The sequence below is a fragment of the Aedes aegypti genome, chromosome 2 (genome assembly GCF_002204515.2).
Source record: "Aedes aegypti strain LVP_AGWG chromosome 2, AaegL5.0 Primary Assembly, whole genome shotgun sequence".
Taxonomy (NCBI): Eukaryota; Metazoa; Arthropoda; class Insecta; order Diptera; family Culicidae; genus Aedes; species Aedes aegypti.
The window spans coordinates 418,101,572-418,125,326 of NC_035108.1; the positions used below are offsets into that span (position 1 = coordinate 418,101,572).

A 23,755-nucleotide genomic window follows, 5' to 3' on the forward strand; every position below is an offset into this window, starting at 1 on the left:
AAAGAAATGCCATATTAAATTAGTTTTTTTTTCTCGTATATTTGATTTCGCTTGTTTTCGTTCGAGTAACTCAATTTTGAAACTTTGTTTTTTTTTTACAAATCTACGATCAACGTTACGGTCCTCATACTGAAAACTATTTATGATTTTTCAATTTTTATATATTAGTCTCTTCTAAATCTGTACGTTGCTGATTAGCTACTGATCTGCTTCCAATGAATATGCATACCTAATACGATTAAAAGTAGTTTTACTTGTTGATAATAGCTCAGGTTACATTTGCATTCAGAGTCGAATCAAATTTTCCAGTCAACAAACATATATTGCAATTACAATTCAATCAGTTAGAGTAAAACAATGACAGGGTACTACGACACCAAAACAGTTCTATTTACAGGTTTTTATGACAATTTTGAGCTTATTTGTGGAAAACAAACATCAATAAATTAATCAACTGAGCCCCTAATTTCTTTCAAGGAATGCAACTACTGGTTTCCTACAATATATAAGTTTTCATACAGTTTGCCTCATTTCCACTTGTGTTCATCACTCATGCCAACGTTCACACCATCGTTGATTGAATACTATTTACCTGTGTCTCACTTCCTATTAGACCAATGATGAATTGCGTTATTCACACTATCATTGCTGACTTGCATGTATTGCGCGGTACTGAAACTGCATTCTTGTATCGAAGAACAATTAAACTTTTTTTCTGGTAGTAGGTAGTTAGTAAAAGCTATGGAAGAAAGATTCCATAGAGTTTGTATGGTTGTGGAGACATGTTGGTGAGGAATTCCGGCTAACAAGTGATGTCCGTCGTTACACCCTTGATCGACTCTGAACTAAAATGAACACAGCCCGCTTTGCATACCAACGACCACACGTAGGGAATGAAGAATTCCTCTGGGGCGTCTTCCTCGACGTATTTAAACTTAAGGTCTGGGAATTTCTGTAAACAAAAAGTCTGAATTTAGAATAAAATGTGATACTTAGAGAGCATTACTCTTAACTTCAATCTCGATTGCGATTAATTAGCTATAACAAAATTAAAAAGATTTTTATGTGGGATTTATCATTGATCATGAGTAATATTTGGGGTCCAAACTGCCGTAGCGGTAAGCGTGAAGCTATTCAACAAGATTAAGCTGAGGATCGTGGGTTTGCATCCCGCTGGTCGAGAATCTTTTCGTAATGTAAATTTTGTCGACATCCCAGAGCATCGTTGTGCTTACCACATGATATACGTATGCAAAATGGTAAATTCGCAAAGAAAGCTCTCAATTAATATCAGTGGAAGCCCATAAGAAGACTATGCTGAGAAGCAGGCTATGTCCCAGTTAGAACGTAACACCAGAGAGAAGAATATATTCATCTTTATCATACACTAGAAACCATTTGTTGCATACTTCAAGGTGATTCACTTGAATATGGTTGACTTTACTCATGATTAATGATAAAATTGTAAATCGAAAAGCTTCATGCGTGATTTAACGTTCAATCATCGAGTATTTAATCATGATTTAGACAATGCTCTGGATACTTCATTGTCAGCACTTACCCTTAACCGATCGCTAGACCATTGACTAGCTCCCTTTGATATAACCTCCAAAACTTCATTGACCCCGAGCTCGCCTCTTTGATCCTGTACTCGTACCAGTCTCGATGAGAAAAATCCTACAACCTGTCGAATACGCCAGTATGAGATATCATTTCAAGTCAAAATCAAATGCTATTTGTTACCATATCTATGTTCTGAATAATGTCCTGAAAAGCCGAATGACTCCTAAAGGCCTCGAAGACGCTGCGTTTGTACAGCAATGTGTACACCAGATTCGGACAGTAAACCAGCTGGTGTGACAAACAGGAGTTGAGAATTTCCAGCACCATCCTCAGCACTTCTTCCAACACCGACAAATCCTGTAACTAAGAACGTCAATCAGAGGTGCCATTGCAGAACTGTATATGCCGAGAATCAAGGCTCATCGCTTCAACTCACCATATCATCGGAACTGGGCGCTGACATGGAGGCAGACACGTCGACAACAGCGGCTTCCCCATTGACTGACTGCTTCAGTTGCTGATCTAGGCGAGCATGCTTTTTGGCGAGGGTTTCAAAAAGACTAACTAATCGTTGCGCTACGTAGGGGTGTAACGATCGGAACTGGCCGGACATGTTGGCCAGTGCTGCCAGACAATTGGTGTGCAGATATTTGTCCCGCATTTTCAGCATATTGTACTGAATGGTACGAATAACCACGAGAATGAGTAGGCCGCCGAGCGATATCTCACTGATGGATCGCTCCGTGTACCAGGTAATGTTTTTTAGGATCTAAAAGAATAGAAAACCCACTCTTTTTTTAATATTCGAACCTTCTGAGCAGAATCTCAATAGAGAATCAAAACAGTTGTTTAGAGTACCTTGTGCCTTTTAATTCTACCCTAATGGCTTATCTTTGGATGATACGCGTATTACGGATACGAGTAAATTCCACGATAATGTTTGGTATGAAGTAAAGTTAAATTGAACTTACAATTTGATGAACGCTCTTGTTGAAATTGTCATCCTCACTTAAGATAAGTAGCACGATCAGAGACATATAAATATGATGCGAAGTACTGTCTGGAGCATTGTAGAGGGTTTGTAGAATCGGAATGACCTTAAAAGAGAAGTGAACAAAGTGTGAAAATATTAAATGTTTATAATTGAACTTTTACTATTTTAGTTGATGCACTAGGAGCATGATGACCGCTTGGTAGTTGCACTCGTGATTGACCAGAACAATCGAAGTTGCACAGAGATTCAATGACTGTTTTTTTTTGTTTTTCCCCTTGAAAGCTGCAAACAGACCCTCTGAGAAGGTAACTCAGGGAGTGTGAGGATGCCGCACCAACGACGACCCACTAAAACCAGCCCATGCACTGTACAAGTACATGAAGCAATTCTCGTTGAATAGCTCAAGTGGTGTTCTCTTGAGCTTGAGCTTAATTGGCCGCCCGTGGATGCTACTCCAGTATCGCCAGATCAGCTGCACTTACACAAGGAACCAACCGAATGACTGCTTGGGACTAACAGGCATCCTCAGTGTATAAGTGCTGGTGAACTTCTATTTTTAGGCGACAATACTGCCTGCCACGTCAGAATGCAGACCAATGTGGGGAAGGGGGAGGAAATGATGTTGCACTTACTGGCCCACTGTAGACCGTGAAGTCCGACTGAATCTACGCCAGTTCATGCAGGAGGGTATGGATTGGGGGAAAGGTATGGCAGAGAGGTTTGCATTTGTGGTTAGCAGACTGCCTATGTATCAGGCGTAAGGAAAGGCATGCGCGTGAAAGAATGGAATCGTTAGGGAAACGGTTTCTTGTCCGTCTCTGGTTCTAGCGTTTGCTATGAACAATAGTTTGAGTGTGATAGATTTAGAAAGGAAGATAGAAGCAAGCGAGAGGTATACAACTACAAAGTACGAGGAAAGGGACGGGCCTGGGATTGAACCCATGACCTTCTGCTTATGAAGCAGAAGCGGTAGCCATCAGACCACCAACCCCGTCTTGAATAGCTCAAGGCAGCGTCCATTTATTACGTAACGCTAAAATTGGAAATTTTTGACCCCCTCCCCCCCTTCGTAACGCTTTTTGTATGAAAAATTTCAAATTTTTGTATGAGCCGTGACGCTTGAGCCTACTCCCCCCCTCCCCCTAGCGCGTTACGTAATTTGTGGATGCCACCCAAGTGGTGTTCTCAAGGATTTACTGAAGTAAATTCTGGACAAATTCTTGTTAGCATGCTTGGAAAAATCGCTGGTAGAGGGTGTCCATTCAAAATCAATTTTCCAATTCCCGGATTATTCTCGGATGCATAAACATTCAATGGCTTGCAATTTTGCAGACGTTTGGCTTTAAAGCAGTTTTTTACCTTGAAAAATCATCATGTTGTTATTGTAAATTGTTACCAAAACCATTGAAGTGGCATAACTATTGGAATAAATAAAGTAGAGAATTTTACAGATGTTTCAACCCATTCTGCAGCTACTTTGTGCTTGTTTCTGTCTTTAATTATTGAGTACCGTCGTGCGAGGTGACATTGGGCCTAGGGGGTAACTTTGATCGTCTTTTTTCTATGCATCTCATGATTAGTATGAATGTCAATAAACTAATCTATCATCATATATTGGCTATTTATAACGTATTCTTGAAGCTAGACACATTGTTTTTATTATTTCGTCAGCAAGCTAATGCTGTAAAATTGTTGGCCCAAAGTCACCCTTATGGACCAATGTCACCCCGCACGACGGTAGTACAGAATTATTCAAATCATTTGCAACTTAATCTTTTTTTTCTATATAACATGTTCAAATTCGTGAACAAGTTTAGATGATTGTTTTCAAATATTGTGGATGCAAAATATTACCATTTCGAATTTCACAAGAAAGTTGGGAAAATATAGAAGATTTATTGAAAAATCACTAAAGATCTCATGTGCGTTTTTTTATAAATTATCAAAACTGAAAGTTTGCTTTATTAACCTTTAGAACAGGTAAAAACAATTATTGATCCAAATTGTTTGTCGAAAAAGCACTCATATTTTTCGGATCCGTTGAAGAAAATATTTGGCGGAAACACTGCGCCAATAAAACCCTACTAGTCCCTAGAAAAAATCTTGATCTGGTGAAACTTTTCGTAAATTCAGATCAAAGGAGAGATGATCTTTGTTAACAGAAACGGCATATCGCAAGAAACTATTTAATTGTTTTCCTATGACACCTGCCAGAAATCCATCAAAAATTTTGCAAAAATCTTTTAAAGAATTAAACAAACATCTGCCCAAGAATACCTAAATGACCTTTCCAAGGATTCATTAACGATCTCAACACAAATTCAATAAATGGCATTCGCTGTAAATGAGCAAACAACTATTTTGAGGGACCTGGTAAGGAAAATATGTCATAGATCAAGAGGACTAGTCAAGTTAGTATTCCTAACAAAGCTTTGCCAAATATCACAAGAAATCTCGCGGACAAGAACACTTGATGAATCTACCTACGATTTCAGTAGAAAACCACCTAGATCTCCCAAGAGAATTGCGAAAATTCCTTTAGCATCAGGTGAAGATGAATCGAAGCCAAACTTCAAATATCCAAGAGCACGGATCTGGAGAACCAAACATCCGTTTAAGCTGAAAACTTAATCGATTGGTCACTAGCTGGTGGTGACCAATTGATTAGGTTTTCAGCTCAAACGGATGTTTGGTTCTCCAGATCCGTGCTCTTGAAAATTTGAAGTTTGGCTTCGATTCATCTTCACCTTAAATTTCCTCCAACCGCTAGAAATCTGCTTGAATGTCAAGAAAAACCGACCAAGGATCTTTTATACAATTAACTAAAATCTTTATTAGCAATCCTCTTATAATTACTTTATTAGAGTTTTTCCAAACAATTTTCAAGTAACTCGTCAATTATCGCCTAGATTCCCGTTATGATTTCTGCAAAAATCTTATGTTATGCGTCTTGAAAAAAAGCTATCAAGCATCACCAAGAATCTAGTCGGGAGTCCTTAAGTACTCTTTCAGAAATTTTTCAAGGATTTGAATAATGTTTCATAAGATCTTATTCGAATTTGCTTCATATATACATAAATACACAAAGCATCTCATAAGAAATCTGCATAAATTGTAAGAAAAAAAGCTGAATATTTCTCTTGGAAACCAATGATTTCAAAGGACTCAGATTAAAAAAAAATATTAGAATCCGTTAAAATCTCACTAACAGTTAGTCAGAATGCGAGTTATCAAGCAGGCATTCACTCAATCTTTTTTTTTGTGTTTTGTCCATAGTAATAAAAATTGAAACAAACCGGAATTCTTCTATTCGAACTACACATTTACCCGGTGTGTTTTACAATTTCCCGGGTATTTCCCGTATTTTTCCAAGTCATTTGGAATTCCCGTGTTTTTCCCGCTTTTCCCGGATTTCTCGGATGGATGGACACCCTGCTAGAGGAATCTCAAGAAAAATGTCTTTGAGACGTGAAAGTATTCTAAATGAAATCACTATGATAATTGATGAAGCTTTTCTTCGAGGAATCTGAAACTAAATTCTTGAAGAACCTATTGAACCTTTTATAGTCTCTGTACGTTTATCTGAGCCCTGTAGATTTTTTTATAGTGTTCAGTTGGAGCTGCCTGGCAGCTTTACTTGTCAAGGCTGAACCCTCGGTCTGGCTTTTGCCAAGTTTCCCCTCTACCAGGACCAATACTCAGACGGACTAGGCAATGGCGCCTCTCTCAAACACAAAGTGCAGCCCAGTATAGTAAGAAATGTTTTAGTCCTTCATCAAAAGATGTTCGGTTGATTATCGGTTTAAAATCTTTAAATTATCTGTGGTGAATTGCAAACGTGATTTTTTATACGCTTGCCAAGTGACAAGTACTTAACTTTTTGGAAACGTTTTCACCAAGCTTAGAACATCTCATGTCAACACGCTAAACTTGCTCAGCTTAAAAATGAGTACCGAACGCACAAAATTGGGTCCTAAAATGCTTAATGAAATCTTGTTTTTATTTAATGACACGAAAGAGCATGTTACTGCAACTATTTTAGCAATTTTTCCCACTCAAATAACGTATATACATCATAGGGTTTCGTTCTACTTCGTCGTAAGAGCTACTATTCGTCGTATCAAACTTAAAATGTTCCACTATGGCGTATATTCCAACTTACCTGCAACATAGATTCATTTTCCAAATGTAATTTTGTGAAAGCTTTTATGATTCGTCCACTTGTACACCAAAAATGCAATGAAACTAATGTATTTCGATAAATAACTTCAGTTCAATTATCCACTTTACACTTTTTCACCGAAATCGCATGGACGAACACGATTTGAGAGAAATGCTTAGAGATCGACATCAGTCACACCACTTTCCAACACAAGTTTCTTCCTGTCCCCATGGGTGACTTACTTTGCCGGGCACTTATTTTCACTATGGAAAACCTTCGTACTTCTTCACTGAAGGGTTTCATCCAATCACACGCCGTAAAACTTCAATAAATCACCAAATTTTACGAAATTTCCTCAACCGCCGCGTATGATTGAGAATGTATACAAATTTATATCCGTCGTACTGAGAAAAAAAAGCTTGTGCGCATCAATGTGTGCGCGACGCTCGACGTAAAAATACGGTTCCTTTGATTGTGTTGTTTTCGCTGTACTGTGAGCAAATGCCATAATTGTACGATCAAAATGAATTGTGTTCATATGTTTGGGCTGAATTTTGATGACGAACAATTAATTTTAAAGGAAATTAGTATATTCCAACATGCTGAAGGAATAAAGGGAGATGCCCGTAGATCTGTATAATCTAGTGAAACATTTTATTATAGCGTTGATATATTGTGTTTTAACCACTCAATACATCACAGTGAGCCGTAAGTTGTGAGACGAATCTGGAAACTGATTGCGACGGAGTTGAAAACGATACGACGGATTGAGAATACGATAAGATGCATTTTCTTTGCATTATTTCCAAAAACAGATCAAGTTTTATCAAAATGTTATTGTACAATGCTAAAGCCGTTTTGAGAAAGAATTGTTTGGCATCGGTTTGTATCAGCATCATTCACTGGAATACTGGGAAAATTGCAGTTCTCACTGATCAATGCTTAATACGATGGATACTAGCACATCACCCTATTGAAACTTTTATTTAAAAAAACTTTAATTTAAAAATTGGGTCCATAAATGATCCTTGACAGCTGACAGAAAAAAGAATCACTACACTTTTTTATATTAAATTTAAGGGAAGGATTATTAGAGTATGTTTAAAACTACTAATTGAACTTTAACACTTCACTTTTTGCAAAAAATAAAATACTAAAATCACTAGTAAGGCGAGCAAATACCTTTAACGCTTCAGTCGTCGCGCTGTTGTATTTTGTACAACAGTGGAGAAAAAACCTCGCTTATCGTACATCAGCGTGGTGGTTCTGACGGTGGCAAACCGCGCGACGAGTGAAGGGTTAAACTCTAATATGTGTTGCTTATCTTGACAGATAGGCCTATTTTGTCTGCGACTTACAGACTTCTTCAGTGTCGCGCACTCGACAGCTTCAAAAAGGTTGAGAATGAGAACCACTGGTATAGCCTAAAGAACAGCATATTTGAAAAAAGGAGCACAATTTTGGTTGCATTATGCATTTTTTTCCTTTTATTCTCTTTCAACTTTTTTTCAGGAATTCAGGGAGATTTCCCGAGGAATGTGAGGAAATCTTTAAGGATAGTTTAAGGAATACTTTGAGAAATTTTTATCACGATTCTCTGGAACAGTTACTGGAAGAATTTTGGAGTTCGAAAATAACATAGAAACACTCCAGTAGGAATATTTGAATATAATCATGGAGCGGTATCTGGAAGTGCCTCTTTGTCATAATGCTTTGAGGAAACCTTGAAAAAATCCAGAAGTGATCCCTGGTTTCTGGAAAACTTTTGGCAACATCACTGCATGTTGGGAAAACTGGAATAATTCGTGCAGGAGTAAAAGGGGAATATCGACAAGAATGTGTAGAAATATTTAAGAATAACTTATGGAAAATTTGAACTTTTTCAAGGATTCTCTCGAAGAATTTAAAATCCCTCCAGCAGAAATATTTGATGAAATTCTCAAAATAATACTTGAAAGAATCTTTCAATAAATACTTTTAGAAATTTTCTGAAAAAATTCCAGAAGAATTTGTAACCTGTTCTTCTCGCTTGATGACCGTGGCGGGCAATCGTTGTGCTCAGCCTCGCCAATCAACAAAGAAGTTTTGGATTATTAATACCGTGTCAAATCACCACACTAACCAACAGAAACAACAGAACAAGATCTTCGGGTTCGTGTCGATCGACCGCGCCGCATGCCTCATTGGATGCTCCGCTGGGCGCAAACTGCTTAATGCACAGACAAATTAGAAATTGATTATCCCCATAGCAGCATTTTATAAATACCACCCACTCATTCTACTAATAGCCAATCAATCATTGAAGCACCATAAAAACCCATGCACCGGTATCAGGAACACTACCCGCACTCGTCAATTTCAGAGAGATCAATATTCTCCCGTTATCAGAGATCGTGTATCACTCACGAGTCCACTCACTTAGTGCCGATAAAACTAATGCACAAGAGGAGGAGAACCAGCAGTTTTAAGCAGACCGCGTGAAACCCAGTAAAGTGTGTAGCAAAGTACGATAGTGAAGTTGGCTATTGTCGTTCAATTATTGGTCTGACCGATGTGAGTTGGCCTATTGTGTGAGTTGTTCGTTTCTATTCTAAATTCTTGATTCCTTCTTAGAACGAAGTGAACAAACAATGGTTGAAATTGCAAAAATGATGTGCAGTGTGGTGCAATGGCGGTAGAGCGATAAGCTTCTTCGAGAACGGTAAGCCATTCAGACAAATCAACACCCTAAACAGCATCCGTATTAATGTTTGAATACGACGCCTTCTGTAGGCCTTTCTTTAACACCAACTATGTTCATGGTGGTGATGTCGTGCGGTGGTATTACTATGGGCGTGCTAAGCAACGGGGTGGCCGGCATGGCGCCGGTAGTCTTCCCCCCAAATTGTCCGGACAGGTTAGACGTTTTGCAGACGCCGAGGGATACACGAAGAATACACTGTCATCACTCCAACACAACTTAGGATAAGCTGCATCTAGGATAAGTACAACAAATAAAATATAAGTACACTCTAAGTCTTAAGTAATGATCACCTCCACTTTATTTTGTGAAACTGGAATTTCTCTTTTGACTTGGGATGGCTCGTTAACGTTCAGCGTTGGTTCCGCTCTTCTCGAACCTGGTTCTTGCTACCTATTAAGTATTTGGATCGGGGGATCAATACTCATAAGAACCGTTCTAAATTACTTAACTTTGTCTCCGAGTCTCATGTGCCCTCAGGGGAGCGGTGACAAGTTCTCTGGAAAACTACTGCCAACATTACTGGAAATTGAAGGAATTCTTAAACGAATATTTAACACGAAGATTTGTTTTCCTAACGCTTTTGCAAGATAAAGGGATCTGAAGAAATCGCAGTAGAAATCCTGAAAACAACTCTGAGGGAGTGCTAGGAGGAACCCTGACGACAATCCATAGAACAATCCTTAAACAAAATCTTAAAGAAAAAATTTTAGAAAAAAAACTCCTGCATTAAAATACCTACACGTTAATGCTTCCAGTGGACGATTTGTCCTTTGAAGGAAGCACCACACTAGACAACGGACTAGCATGCAACACCCAGCGGCCCAATCGGAAATAATCCTGACGAAAAGTTTTCCGGACTGAAGCGGGAATCGAACCCACACTCCTTGACACGATACGGATAAATGCTTGGTAACACTAACCGCACGGCCACGAAGCCCACAAGATATTTCTTTTACGAAATTTGTTAAGATATTAGATATTTTGTTATGAAATTTGTTACACTAAAAGTGGAATGATTTATGATTCAATGTTCAGTTTTGGAATTGATTTTTGTTAGAGTCAAATGTATTATTTTTTCTCTGTGTGTTACCGTAATTTCGGGTGAAATTAATCATTTGTCACATTTTTTCTAGTCTGTTTTCTATAATGTTAACAAAGCTAAGCAACTAAATGCAGGAAAACAAGTACGAAGGTGAACCTCATCGACTCATGTACCGAAATTTTCTAACAAATGTAATTTTAGTGTCAACAAATATCTCGAAAATAAAAAATCAGGGGATCTCATTTCGGGGTGAAATTGATCACTTGTCAATGCCATTATTGTTGTTTTCAAATCAACTCTACATGATAAATTTGAGCTCCCTGAATCCGAATATGCTTGTCAAATTCTTATCAATGCAATATTTATATAAATTACGAATAGTTAAATTTCAAGAATTACGCGGAAAATGCCTCAATGTATGCAATTTCCTAAGGAATTCAATGACATCTAACAGAAATTCAATTATTTCAACCATATGAGCTGATTGGTACGAGTTTTGGTGATGAAATCTGGTTTGGGGATATATCTCAAACATCCTCACAAACTTTCAGGTTTATACCATGTTCAAATCCTTGCTTAGATATAGAAGTTCATAGGTGTTTGTCAATGATGCACCGTGCATGATTTTGAAATTTTACATTATTTTCATAGTAATAAACATTCTTTAACGCAAAAAACTTCACAACACACAATTCGACAATAGTTACGACAAACAACGATCATTTACTGCAGCTTACATTGATATTTGTGCTCCATTACGAATACATAAAATCGTGTGATACGATGATCAATTTCACCCTTCTGATCAATTACACCCGTTTTTACGGCACCAGCGTAGACGGCAGGAGATGTAGAAAGCGAAGGTCTATGTAGATTTGGCGCGATGCGAGCGCAAGTAGGAAGGAGAAAGGAAAGAAGGAAATCCTAAAAACAGAAAATTCCGTCGTGTTAAGACGTGTTTGTTTTCGTTAAATCAGAGGCGTCGCGTGGCCTAATTATAAACCTGTGCACTTCTAATTTAGTGTTATTTTATTTTTTTCATTATAAGGTAGGGTCGGTGTTCCCTTAGTAGACAGTCCCTTACAGTCGCACTAGTGGCTTTTTACGGCCGTTTTGCTATAAATCGTTTCAAAATATTTTTTGACATGAAGGTCAGGAGCTATTTGTCTAAGTACCATTGTTACACAGCTTGATTTTGTTCAAAAAAGGATCGAAATAACAAGTTTTGCTTAAAATTTGAGCTCCCTTGCGCCTATAGTAAACCTATTGTTCCTATAGTAGCACTACTGAGAGAAACTATTTTTTATTTAACGAAATTATTGATTAACTAAGAACTTTTTTTTACATCAAACGAAAGTTTTTGATCCACGCTTTGAAGGAAAAATATAAAAGTTTTGTGAAAATACGGTTTTGATTAGTATTTTGCCAACGCCGTGATGCTAGTGCTACTATAGGAACAGAAATTAGAAATAGTGCTACTATATGGTACATGGTATATCGACCCTATTACCTTGGACTCAAACCTTTTTTTTGTAAGATAATAATCAGTCTTAACTAACCTTCGTTTTCAAATAGAATTTTTATGTAGCCCATCAGTTGATTTAAAACATTTAAGATGCTAATCGGGCTGTTTATCGTCTTGATTTATCAATTAAACCAACACTTTTTCAATTTTAACGATCAGTCATTATTATTAGCTAATTGTAATATGAAAATAATTCGAATTTTGCGAGTAAATTGTAAATTCATAAATCGATTTATGAAGCACTGGATTCTAGCTAATATTGCAATACAGGGTTGGGATCATAGCCCACATATCATTTCATAGAATTTATACAAGATCGGTCGCATCGTGTACTTAGTGCATGTATCATGCATGTACAAGCGTGAAAATGCTGGCGATGACGGGACGGAGGGCGCCACCGCAATTGAAAGAATTTTCTGGTTGTTTTCTGATTGACCAAAAGCGAGGTTTTTAACTAGTATTGTACAAAAACCAGCACGAGTACTGAGTTCCAAACTTACAGAAACATCTTACCGTCATTCGTCTGAAAAATCGCGCTAGTGCTTCACATCACAAGCGTGGTGATGCTGAAAGCGCAAAGGCAGCAAACAAAATGGATCCCTCTCGTGGATTGATTTCTCTCTTGTCTTCCCATCCGCACGCTCGCACTGATGGATGATGTATCAAGACTGTGCACCGGCCAGAGTTAACGCTTTGGCTACTCACACACTGGCATCTGTAGTTCAAAAATCATTCTAGCACATATTCAGAATTGCGTGTACAATACAAGGCAGCGCGTTTCCCGACGAGAGTGCACACGTTGAGTTCCATTGTCACAGCAGCAACGTGTAGCGCGGAACAAAGTGTTGCGTAGCATGCATGGCGCTGAGTGCGTGGAGAAAATTAGGGCACAGATCTCGCGCCGCACCAAACATGTTTTTCATTTAATTTGCATAGCAAAAATTAACAACTAATATTTTGATAGGTGAAAATTGCGTTGCAAGCTGTCAGTAATAGAGATAATTGAAATGGGCTTAATTTTATTGAGAGAATTATAGAATCGTATTTCAAAAATAGTACCTATTGTAGGTGGTTAGGATGAACGAATTGCTACCTGTGCAGTGCACATGTTGCACATGTGGACGCGACGCCTCTGCGTTAAATTAAATTCTTCAAATACTGTTTACTTGCTTTTCGTCCCTGAGCTAACAGAAGAACAAAATTCAAAGAGAAATAGCTACATTTTTTTCCAGCGATACTTGCGAAGTTTTCTCCCCTGCAGTAGGTTATAAAATGATTTTATGTTGTAAGCTTTGAATAAATAGCTTGTGAAATTCAAGAGGAAATCATTGGGAAACTCTTGATATTGAATCCTTGAAGGATTCCTTACAGAAGTCTCTGGAAGAACTCCTAGAGAATGCTTTTGATTTAATCCTTTAGGATTGATTGAGAAATCCCCAGAATAAGTTAATGAAAAAATCCTTGAAGAAATACTTCCATCAACTCTTAGAAAAAACGTTAAAGAGTTTCATGAGGGAATCTCTCACTTCTTCTTTCTGGCGTTACGTCCCCTGGGACAAAGCCTGCTTCTCAGCTTAGTGTTCTTATGAGCACTTCCACAGTTATTAACTGAGAGCTTTCTATGCCAATTGACCATTTTTTGCATGTGTATATCGTGTGGCAAGTACGATGATACTCTATGCCCTGGGAAGTCGAGAAAATTTCCAACCCGAAAAGATCCTCGACCGGTGGGATTCGAACCCACGACCCTCAGCTTGGTCTTGCTGAATAGCTGCGCGTTTACCGCTACGGCTATCTGGGCCCCCTCTCACAAAGTTCTTAAATAAATTTATGGAGAAATTCGTTTTTTTTTTAGTATTTTAGAGGAATCTCTGCAGGAATACCGTTTTGTCTCAAATCCCGAACAGACTCATATTCCGAACACTCGGATTTTGTATGGCGATGTAATGGAAATGTTTCGCTGAAATATGTCATCAAATTACTAGGAAATGGCAGTCAATTATAATTCAATTTAATCATCTTCAAATCTACTTTATACCTCTGGAGTAGTGTTGATTCTCTAGTTCGAGGCCAGTATAACTAGCTTAGATAAATTCATTTGCGAAATTATTCATTCGAATGCGATTTATTCGTGCTGTTCGGAATTTGAATCAAGGTGTTCGGAATATGAGACAGAATGAACACAGTGTTCGGCATTTGAATCAAAATGATGTTCTATACCGTTTTGTCTCAAATTCCGAACAGACTCATATTTCGAACACTCGCTTTTTGTATGGAGATTTGGTTGAAATGTTTCGCTGAAATATGTCACCAAATAACAAGAAAATGGCAGTCAATTGCAATTCAATTTTATCGTCTCCAATATAACTTATATCGCGGGAGTAGTGATGATTCTCTAGTTTGAGACCAGTAGAATCAGCTCAGATAAATTTATTTGCGAAATTATTCATTTGAATACGATTTATTCGTGCTGTTCGGAATTTGAATCAAGGTGTTCGGAATATGAGACAGAATCAACACAGTGTTCGGCATTTGAATCAAAATGTTGTTCCATACTTTCACGTAAAAACAATACTAAAACTAATTAAATCAACATTATTATCAGTACACCCACCAGCTAACAGTTAGGCTCTGTGAAGAAATTAAAATTTACACAAGTATCAACTAATTTATGCCAATCAGATGCATTTGAAGTCACTGCTGGCCTTAAGTGTTCGGAATATGAGTCAAAACGGTACCTTCACCATTTTTCAATACTAAACAATTTTAAATAAACATTTTTATTGGCTCATCTAACACTTACAGTTGTGAAATTAAAATTTTCACAAATACGCGCATATTTATGCGCACCAGATACATTTGAAGTCACTGTTGGCCTTAAGTGTTCGGAATATGAGTCAAAACGGTACTTAGAGGAATGACTGGAGGAATTCGAGGAAAAACTACTGGATTGACTTCCGAAAAAAAAATGGGCAAACTTGAGAAAATAAAAAGAAATGAATTGCTCATGGTAAAAAAAAATCCTGTGGTATTCCGACAAAAAATCTACCCAAAAGGTCAGTGCAATCCCTCAAAAATCCTGAATAAGGATTGCAGGAATTCAAAAAAATCACTGGAGGAACTCCTGAAACAAATCATGACGAGGATTTATTAAAAAAAATGATAGAAATGGGCATAAACCGTTTTTAGACGAATAGACGACCAATTGTTTAGAGGGCTTGAAGGAATTCTTGGAAATTATGTTTGATTTATTCTCTCGAGAGCAGAAGAAATTCCTGTAGAAGATTTTTTGGAGTAACTCAAAAACGAAATTAGATAAACAAAAGGGAAGAACTGTTAGAAAAATCTTTTGCAGAATATTTTAAACCTTAAAAAAATGTAAAAAAATAAACAATGTAGAAATTAGTTTAGAATCATATACATTCTTTGAGAAATTTTGGTGTAGGTTACTTAAAATAATACCTGACCAAATATTCCTGGAGATAACCATAAACGAACCCACAAGGTGTTCTAACAGGATTCCTAATAGATATCCTAGGATAAATCTCTGGAAGGATGCTAGATAAAATCCAAATATGAGTTTCTTGTCTTGTGTTTGTTGTGATTTTTGTTTCTAACAAAACTATGATGCACAAGGCCGTAGAGCTTATCAATGGAATGACAAAATGAATCAAAAGTGCCCAAAATAATATACGTCTCCCTATTAGCAAAATATTTACCAAGCTGAACTAGCAATATAGTTGCTGGCTTTAAACTTAATTTGAACAGCCTATCTCGGCATTCTAATTGGAATGTACAGGGGCTGGAACAGAGGTTGTACGTAATTCCAAGAAGAATTAGAAAACGGAACAACACGCCGTTCATCGATACCTTCCGACTCAGCTGCAGATTATTGGCATGGTTTGAAATTGTTGATCCCAAATTGATCACACCTGTCAAACTACTTGTTTCCTAATAAGCTCGAACCCAACAAAATTAGATAATTTTGCAATCATATCCAAACTCACCAGTTGCTGTAAATTCGGCTGGGCCATCACGTACTTGTAGAACCTTTGGTTCCGGTGCAACAGCAGATACAGCAGCAGTGTGGCTTGGTCGATGGTCACAATCCGGCATAGAGTGTTGTACAGGGAAGAAAAATCGATCTTGAACGTGGCGGCGTCGTCTTTCGATGAATCTGCTAAAATGCACATCATTGATTAGAGTATTGAATTAGAATAAAGAATTTACTCTACAAGTACCTTGCGAATCGGAGCACCCGAACAAACTGACTCGGTACGGGTTGTCCTTGGTGGTGTAGTGATTCGTTAGGATCAGCATCAACAGTAAACTCTGATTCGCCAGTGGATAGTGGTCTTTGAACGCCGAAGGTAAATCGTGCGTCGATAGGATATCTGGTTGTTTTCGAGCGAATGTTAGAATAGACCACAACGATTCAGCAATGCCGAATACGAAAGAACCCCCGGTTCCGAAGCCGAACATTGTCGAAGGAACTTGAGTCATACGGCTGAGAAAGTGCAGCAGGGCACTCATCAGCGTGTTAGCATGTTGGCATTTGTAGATAGTCCTGAATCGTAAATGGCAGAAATTCATATTTAAATATATAGCTTAGGATCGCAAAGGGCTGGTAGCGACTAAATGTCTTGAAACAGGAGCTTTAGACACTTCAACCAGGACAGGAGATCAAAGCGTAACTAAACAGGAATCAAGAAAACGAAAAGAAATTGAGCAAAAGCTAAGAGATTTGAAGAGTTATCAAACATTCCTCTAATGATATTCCTAACAGATTTTGCAAATCGAATTCGAATCGTGACATTTCGACAAGAATTACTGTACTTTTTTTTCAATTTTCTCCAAAAATTTCATGAGAAAGCACTGTAGGCATTTTCCTTTTTTTCTTCAAGAGCTCATATAGTGATTTTTTACGGGCTTCACCTCTGTAGAAGAATTCTTGAAGCATTTCCTCGAGCAAAACGTGAACAAATTCTTGAAGAACCTGTGAAAAAGTCGCGTAAGAATCTCGGGAGGTACCTCTGTAAAACTAATGTATAATAAACCACTATCAGATTTTTCACAAATAGAAAAACGAAAAAAGTCACTCTTGAGACCATTTAAGTGGAAAGAAAAAAATTAGAGACGTTCCATTAAAAATAGAGACTTTTTAGACACTTGCTTTGAAATTGAGACCAAGTTTACAAGAAGAGACTTGCTACCAGCCCCAATTCGCAATAATGTTACGTACTTGAAGATGGTAGATTTGTCGGTCCTCTGTTGGGAAAATTGGCTAACTGACAACAACACAATCAAGCAGTTCACGGCTTCCAAGTGAAGATGGTATGTAAATTCTCTGAAAGTAAAAAAGAGCATTAACTTCGTTAAATTAATTTTAACAGTAAGCAACTCACTTAACCGGTATCACAACGATGATGTTCACCAATGCTTCCAGGAACGTCTCGAACTTGGTTCCATCGACCAATTTGGCCACTGCTGCCTTATTGTCGGCTATAACCTTGGGATCAATGTTGACCGCTACTTCGCCACTGGTTCCTGCCTGTGTCGTACCACCTTCCTGTTGTCTCTGACTTTCCTGGATCGGCAATGCTTCGAAGTGCTGTAGTAACTGATACTCCGATCCCGTTTCGATCATGTATTTTATCAAGCAACGAATTATGAAGAGGGCATTAAATGCCTGCCAGATGTGAACGGTGCTGGAACGATTATTAGAATTATTATAAATAATTGAAATCAATCAAAGTCAGACTTAGTTTAAGTGACCGGATGTACTTTGATCCTGTGCAGAACAAATTGGAATGAAAATATTGATAGCTGCAACCATTAAGATGAACTAGCTAGGAATCTCTAGTTTATAAGTGTACCAAAATTTTGAAGACACAAATCTCGCCAAAGTAGCATCAAACTTTCTTGGAGGTACGACTGTTATGCTGATGTTTGAGGTTATGGCTTTCAGTCTTAACTAAAACTCAAAAACGGATTTTTGCTTACATCCGACGTTTCGGACACATGTATTGTGCCTTTTTCAAGGATTAGCTGTGTTCCGTTTTATCGTTTGCCCACAGCATAGGCAACATTTATCCAACAGCATAAAACGAATTCCCCGTTCGGGTACAATACGGGAGTAGAAATCAGAAAACGATCCGGGTCGCAGAACTGAAAACGCAGTTGCCTGTTTTGGCGCCACTTTTACTCTTACTAGGCCTCACTGCAATGGTTCTCACACGATTTGTTGTAGAAATTTCATCTAGATTACAAAAGGTAGAAAGGAAATGGACATCTCCTCGCGAATTCATGCAACTCTTTCTTTTATGATATTTTCATTCGATACTTTCGGCGGACTAAAGATGGACAAACTGTCTTTCGCCAAACACTCTTTATTTAATTTATGCAAGATAGCCAATGTTAGCTGTAGGACAGGATGATACCTACACTACTTCCATTTTTATAGAATAAGAGATAAATTTATTTTAAAAGATTTCATTAAGTTCAATTTAGTTCATTCACGACGAGAGTCTGGGATCGAATCTCATTCCCTGAATGATCTTTTATTATCTCGTTAGTAAAGTTTAGAAAAATAATCCATTTAGTAATTTTAATCTTTGCTATCCTTGCCAATTATTGCAATGGCATCCAATGCTTGAATAAAAAAAAAACTCTTTAACATATTGATATTCTGAGTGAAGAATATATGATTTCGGTGATTGCTAAATCCTTGACAAATCTACGTAAAAGGTCACTTCTAACATCGCGCCATATCTGCAAAATCCGCGTAGACGTAACAACCCTAAAACAATCGTGAAATGATTCACGTAAACTTGTACAATGTAAAACAAAATAGCTAAGCTTTAAATAAGGGGCGTAATGATAACTGTAATGGTTTAAGTATTTGATTGAAATGCGGGACACTGTCAGGCGCAGGATGAATGGTTAAGGTGCCGTACGTCAGATCACTACACTCATTAACTTGACTTACCTCTCTGCATCGGATAAGGCCAACAGTTCGGAAACCTTCACCAGATATACATTTATCAGGGAACCAAAGTTTCCGGTCGAAAGATTGTGGCTGATGAAGCTCTGGCAAAGAGCCTCCAGCCTTGAGTCCAAACTTAACTGTTCTTGGCTGAAACGAAAATATTACAACTCATGATACAAAACATTCGTCTTGGGTTCAAACAAAAAAAAAAACTCCTGATAAGAAAAACGTAAAGCGTCCGACAAACTGACAAACCATTGATAAGCCCGTTCAGTAGGACAGCGTTAATTTGTTCTACGCTCACCTATTTGTCGGCAGATTGATGTGATACTGCAGGAAACTGTTCCAGAACTCGTCGTTGTACGCCGGAATATGCTCCTTGCCAACAAATCGCTTCAGATACTCGTTCTCGGACAAATCGTCATGTCTGCTCACGTTCATTCCCATGGCGAACGGGTTGTTGTCATCAATCCTGTGCTACACTTGCTTCTCCTCCTGGTTTGGATTGTCCTGCTGGTGCGGTGGGGACAAAGATTTTCCCTAAATTTCAATCCGTGTCCAAACTTCTCGCAAGCGATGAGTAAATAATATGCAGCAGCTACGCACACACATCAGCCGTCGTCAGGTTTTGACAGTGCCACAGCTGCACAAAATTGCGTTGATGACGTTTCGAGAACTGTCAAGCGCTAGCATTGGGCGACTTGGGACACCAATAACGTCGGAAAGAAAAAGATTTTAGTTTTATTATTTATGGATCCGTCAGAAATAAGGACATACTTCTTTTTTAATACATTTTTTCTCAATCTCCAAGCGTTGCGGCTAATATTTGAATAGTTCGCTGTGTTTATAAACATCGTAAGAATGCAGCGCCACATATGTCATTATGACAGTTATATGTCGGGAACGAATCACACGTCGTGTGTCCCACACGCGCGTTCCGATTTAGTGGGCGCTCGACAATATTATTAGCTCGTGTATCCCTTCAATATCAAGTTACGAAGAGGTGTGTAATATAAGTTTTCTTGTATTTTCAAGACCACTTTAGAAGCACGAGAGGAGGAAAGGGATGGTACACAAATTATGTCACGCTAAATTTCCACTTTTTTGTCCCCCTCCCCCCCTTTGTCACACTTTTTTATGAGTCATCCGAATATTTTGTAAGACTTGTCACGCGAGGCTCGACCCCCTCCTATCCCCTTGGAGCGTGACGTAATTTGAGCATGACCCCAAAAAAATAAATAAGGATTAAAATAAACAAAATGTAAACCAATTTATTGCACGGGAAAAAATTCTGTGGTAATAATAACTATTTTAGCTGACTACGCCCATTCTTAAAACTACCATGGAAATTCAGTCCAATTTGCTATGTTGCTATGTTTACGGTACACCCCACCTATTTGACAGAACAAAATTACAACAATCTGATTTCGACTACAGACATGGTAAAATCAAGCGCATTTCTGGTCTGCTGAAAATTGCCGGTGCGGGCGCTTAAGTTAACCCCCTAAAATGGTAGTTTTTACCGCACAATTTTTTTGCGTGTGTGTTTCTATTTTGGCAATGAAGTAAAGTTACTCGTTTTACTGCAATCGTCCTCTGGATCGTCGTTCATCCAAATTTGACTTCAAACACATTAAATAATCAGCATGATTAGATCTGTTATTTTTTCCCCTCAAAATATTTTTAACTTTTTGAATCGCTCAATACTGCAGAATCAGTGATCGGGAACGCAGTTGCAAATAGCACAATGGGTCAAACAGAAAAAACATGCAAAAAATTCAAATAATGGTATCATGCTATGATTCTCTCAGATAGAGTTAGGAACAATATTCTCAGGAGTACATATTGACTTCGCAGCACCAATCTGGAGTTCGCCGGTTGGACTTCCGAAGCGAAGTTTTGAACAAACTAACTGTCATTGCTCTGCCGGCTCGACTTTTATCTCGACTGTTTTTGAAAACAGTCCAACCTCACGTCGACGAAAGAAGTTTCACCACAACGGAGGATTTGTCAATTCGAGCGCGCCAAAATCCTTCCGATTGAAAATGTGTTGGCGGTGCTTAAGGTGCAACTGTTTGCTATCCATAAACGATGATCAATTTTGTAGTTTTGGGGATGTGATATCGGTTCTACCGGACAGAGATGAACTGAAAGTATATCAACATGCCTGTTATCAGCAAGCATATGATCCGATAGATCACCGAATGACCGATATGATATAAAACAGAAATATTCTCTTTTCAACGATAGTTTGAACATAGATTTTTCATGGATGCCACGATGAGTCTATCGTGTGTTACCTTAAGTTCGTTGATAAAGAAGAGGAAATTGAGCGAAGTTCTTTTTCTGAATTTTATCAGGATGCACAATATATGCTTACGAGTCTTGAGTCACACCGTCCCTCAGTTCATCGAATCCTAGTATGCTGCGCTATCTGGAGTCTCACGAAAAATCTGGAAGCGCGAGCTGGATCCAGCATCATGCAGCATCGATGCTGTTCTCCCGGGAGAAATTTTTAAATTTAACCTAGAGCTTATCAATATACAAGGCTGAAACTGTATACATCTCATATCCAAGTCTCATATCGCATATTAGGTGTATAGTCAGAATAATAAATCTGAGAGAAAAACCATTGCTACTCAATGTGACTGTTATGCGCTTACAATAAGCAAACTTGGTATTTTTTCCCAATTTTCTAGAGCAATCTCATAGATTTCAGTAAGTTGACCAAAAGTACTAATGATTTGATGACTTTACAAATTATTCAAGGAGAGGATTTTAATGTGTCAGCCCTGGCCCTATGCCAGTGATCCTCAGCTTTACTGACTGTGCGGGCCACTGAGGTGCGTACAGAGCTTGGCGCGGGCCGCATTTACAACGCACCACCTACAAATTACGTAACGCTCAAAGAGAGGGAAGGGAGGGGGTAGGTTCCAGTTTGAGCGTTACGTAATAAATTGATGCTACATAACGATTTATCAAATCAAGACGCAAAATAGTTAAGTAAGCATAGAAGAGTTAAAACCCGAAATAAATTCAATTCTCTTTGACAAATTGAAATTTATAAAGTTTGACTTAGATTCAGCTAACAAATTACCAAAAATCTCGGTAATGAAACGCATTTTACTGATACTCGGCAGGTCATTACGGGAATCAGTTTTGTTTTCTGAAAAATAGTCAGTATTAAAATTTAAATGTTAGGAAAATCCACAACACTAAATTCAGAGTGATCACAGATTTGATAAGTCGGTATGATATGAATGTATTTTCAAAACTCTGAACCCCAGTTTTCTCGATTGAGCTTGATGTCGGCTGAAATCCAAACGTTTGTTCAAGCAAGAAATTCGAAGAACAATTGAATAATTGAAGTCAACCTAATATCAAAAATGCTATTTCATTCCTTGCTGTCAATCGACTAACATACATCTAAAGAAATAACTGTGAAACAACAAGATCCGTACCTAAATCATAAAAAATTCTGTAAAATGAGCTTTCATTGTCAATCCAGACTTTTCAAACATTAGGATTTTTTTTAGAAAACTATGAACATTTCCATATACTAATTCCTCCTCTTTGGAGCTCTGAGACAAAGGGAATTTTTATTCAGATATACTTGAGGAATGAATAAATTCAGAAGATTTCATTCCAATTCCTGATAATCATTCAATTGTTTTACATGTAGAATTGCTAATAATATTATGCCATGATTCATACTGCATCATATCCATGTCACTATAAAATCACATTCTGCGGGCCACATTACACTAAATTTCAAAAGCAGTTCACGGGCCGCACAAAACCTCTCTGAGGGCCGCAATCGTCCCGCGGGCCGCAGTTTGGTGACCACTGCCCTATGCAAACCTAATCAAAATGTGGTTTTCAGCAAAGTTGTATCTGGAAAGATTTCATACGAGAAGTTTGTTTGTTCATTTTGCTTTAAACGAAAGATAGAGAGCCGAACACAAAAAGTTGGCGTTTTCATAAATAGTAATCTCCATATAAACGGCGTATGCACAGTCAAATTTATTTGGGAGGATGCTACTTTACCATAATGACAATCGTTTAAGCATTGGGGAGGCAAAATTTAAAAAATTGCATCATGCACTGAATACTGTTCACTGTACATTTTCATCGAATAAATTACAATTTTTAGCATAAAAACTGCTTTTGAACTTTTGATGATGACGATCATTACAATGACAGATTCTTGAGCGCTAACAAAGTATCAAAACTTTGTCTAAAGAACAAGCATTTAATCACATTTAATCATCAAATAAATTTTCAAGCTGGTCAAATTGACTAGCTGTTGCAATATTACAACAAAATCCTTAAGGATCTACACGCAGAAATAAAAATAGTCACAGTATTACTAAAGTTCATGCATTATAGACTATTCTATTTTCTATCTGCCTCTCATTCATTCGGCTGTAAGTTTTTACACTGTCATTTCGACTGGGTTGAAGCTTAGCGATGCTTGAACACAGGCGAATTGACTAAAAGGAATAAAATTCTCAGCAGGATGAAAGAAAGGCAGATAGAAAAAAGTAAAAAATTTTGTCATTCTATGACTTCTAGAGTGGTTCAAAAAATCGTTTTGCTCCACACCGCTCATTCGATTCTAGATCAAATTCTGAGTGTCCTCCCAAAATTTGAGCTCATTTGGATGAAATCTGAGACTGAACAAGCCCTTTAAAGTTTATATGGGAATTACTATGGAAAAAGTAACCAAGCGGTGTTG

General features: G+C 37.9%; 1 protein-coding gene across 3 annotated transcripts; it reads right to left on the reverse strand.

The window, feature by feature from the left end:
• Nucleotides 1–24: 24 nt before the first annotated feature.
• On the reverse strand, nt 25–19,663 carry LOC5573695 (dymeclin). Of its 3 annotated transcripts, none has more exons than XM_021847429.1 (11): nt 19,322–19,663; nt 19,018–19,164; nt 17,435–17,737; nt 17,272–17,376; nt 16,271–16,596; nt 16,037–16,209; nt 2,535–2,660; nt 2,000–2,332; nt 1,744–1,920; nt 1,562–1,684; nt 25–952 (listed from the first exon to the last, which is right to left on the reverse strand). In XM_021847429.1, the coding sequence occupies exons 1-11, from the start codon at nt 19,462–19,464 to the stop codon at nt 803–805; spliced, it is 2,106 nt and encodes a 701-aa protein (XP_021703121.1). In that variant the 5' UTR covers nt 19,465–19,663; the 3' UTR covers nt 25–802. The 3 variants fall into 3 exon arrangements, with proteins under 3 accessions (XP_021703121.1, XP_021703120.1, XP_001661020.1); XM_021847428.1 differs by having other exon boundaries at nt 1,744–1,926; XM_001660970.2 differs by having other exon boundaries at nt 1,744–1,926; nt 16,037–16,206; nt 19,322–19,662.
• Nucleotides 19,664–23,755: the final 4,092 nt, after the last annotated feature.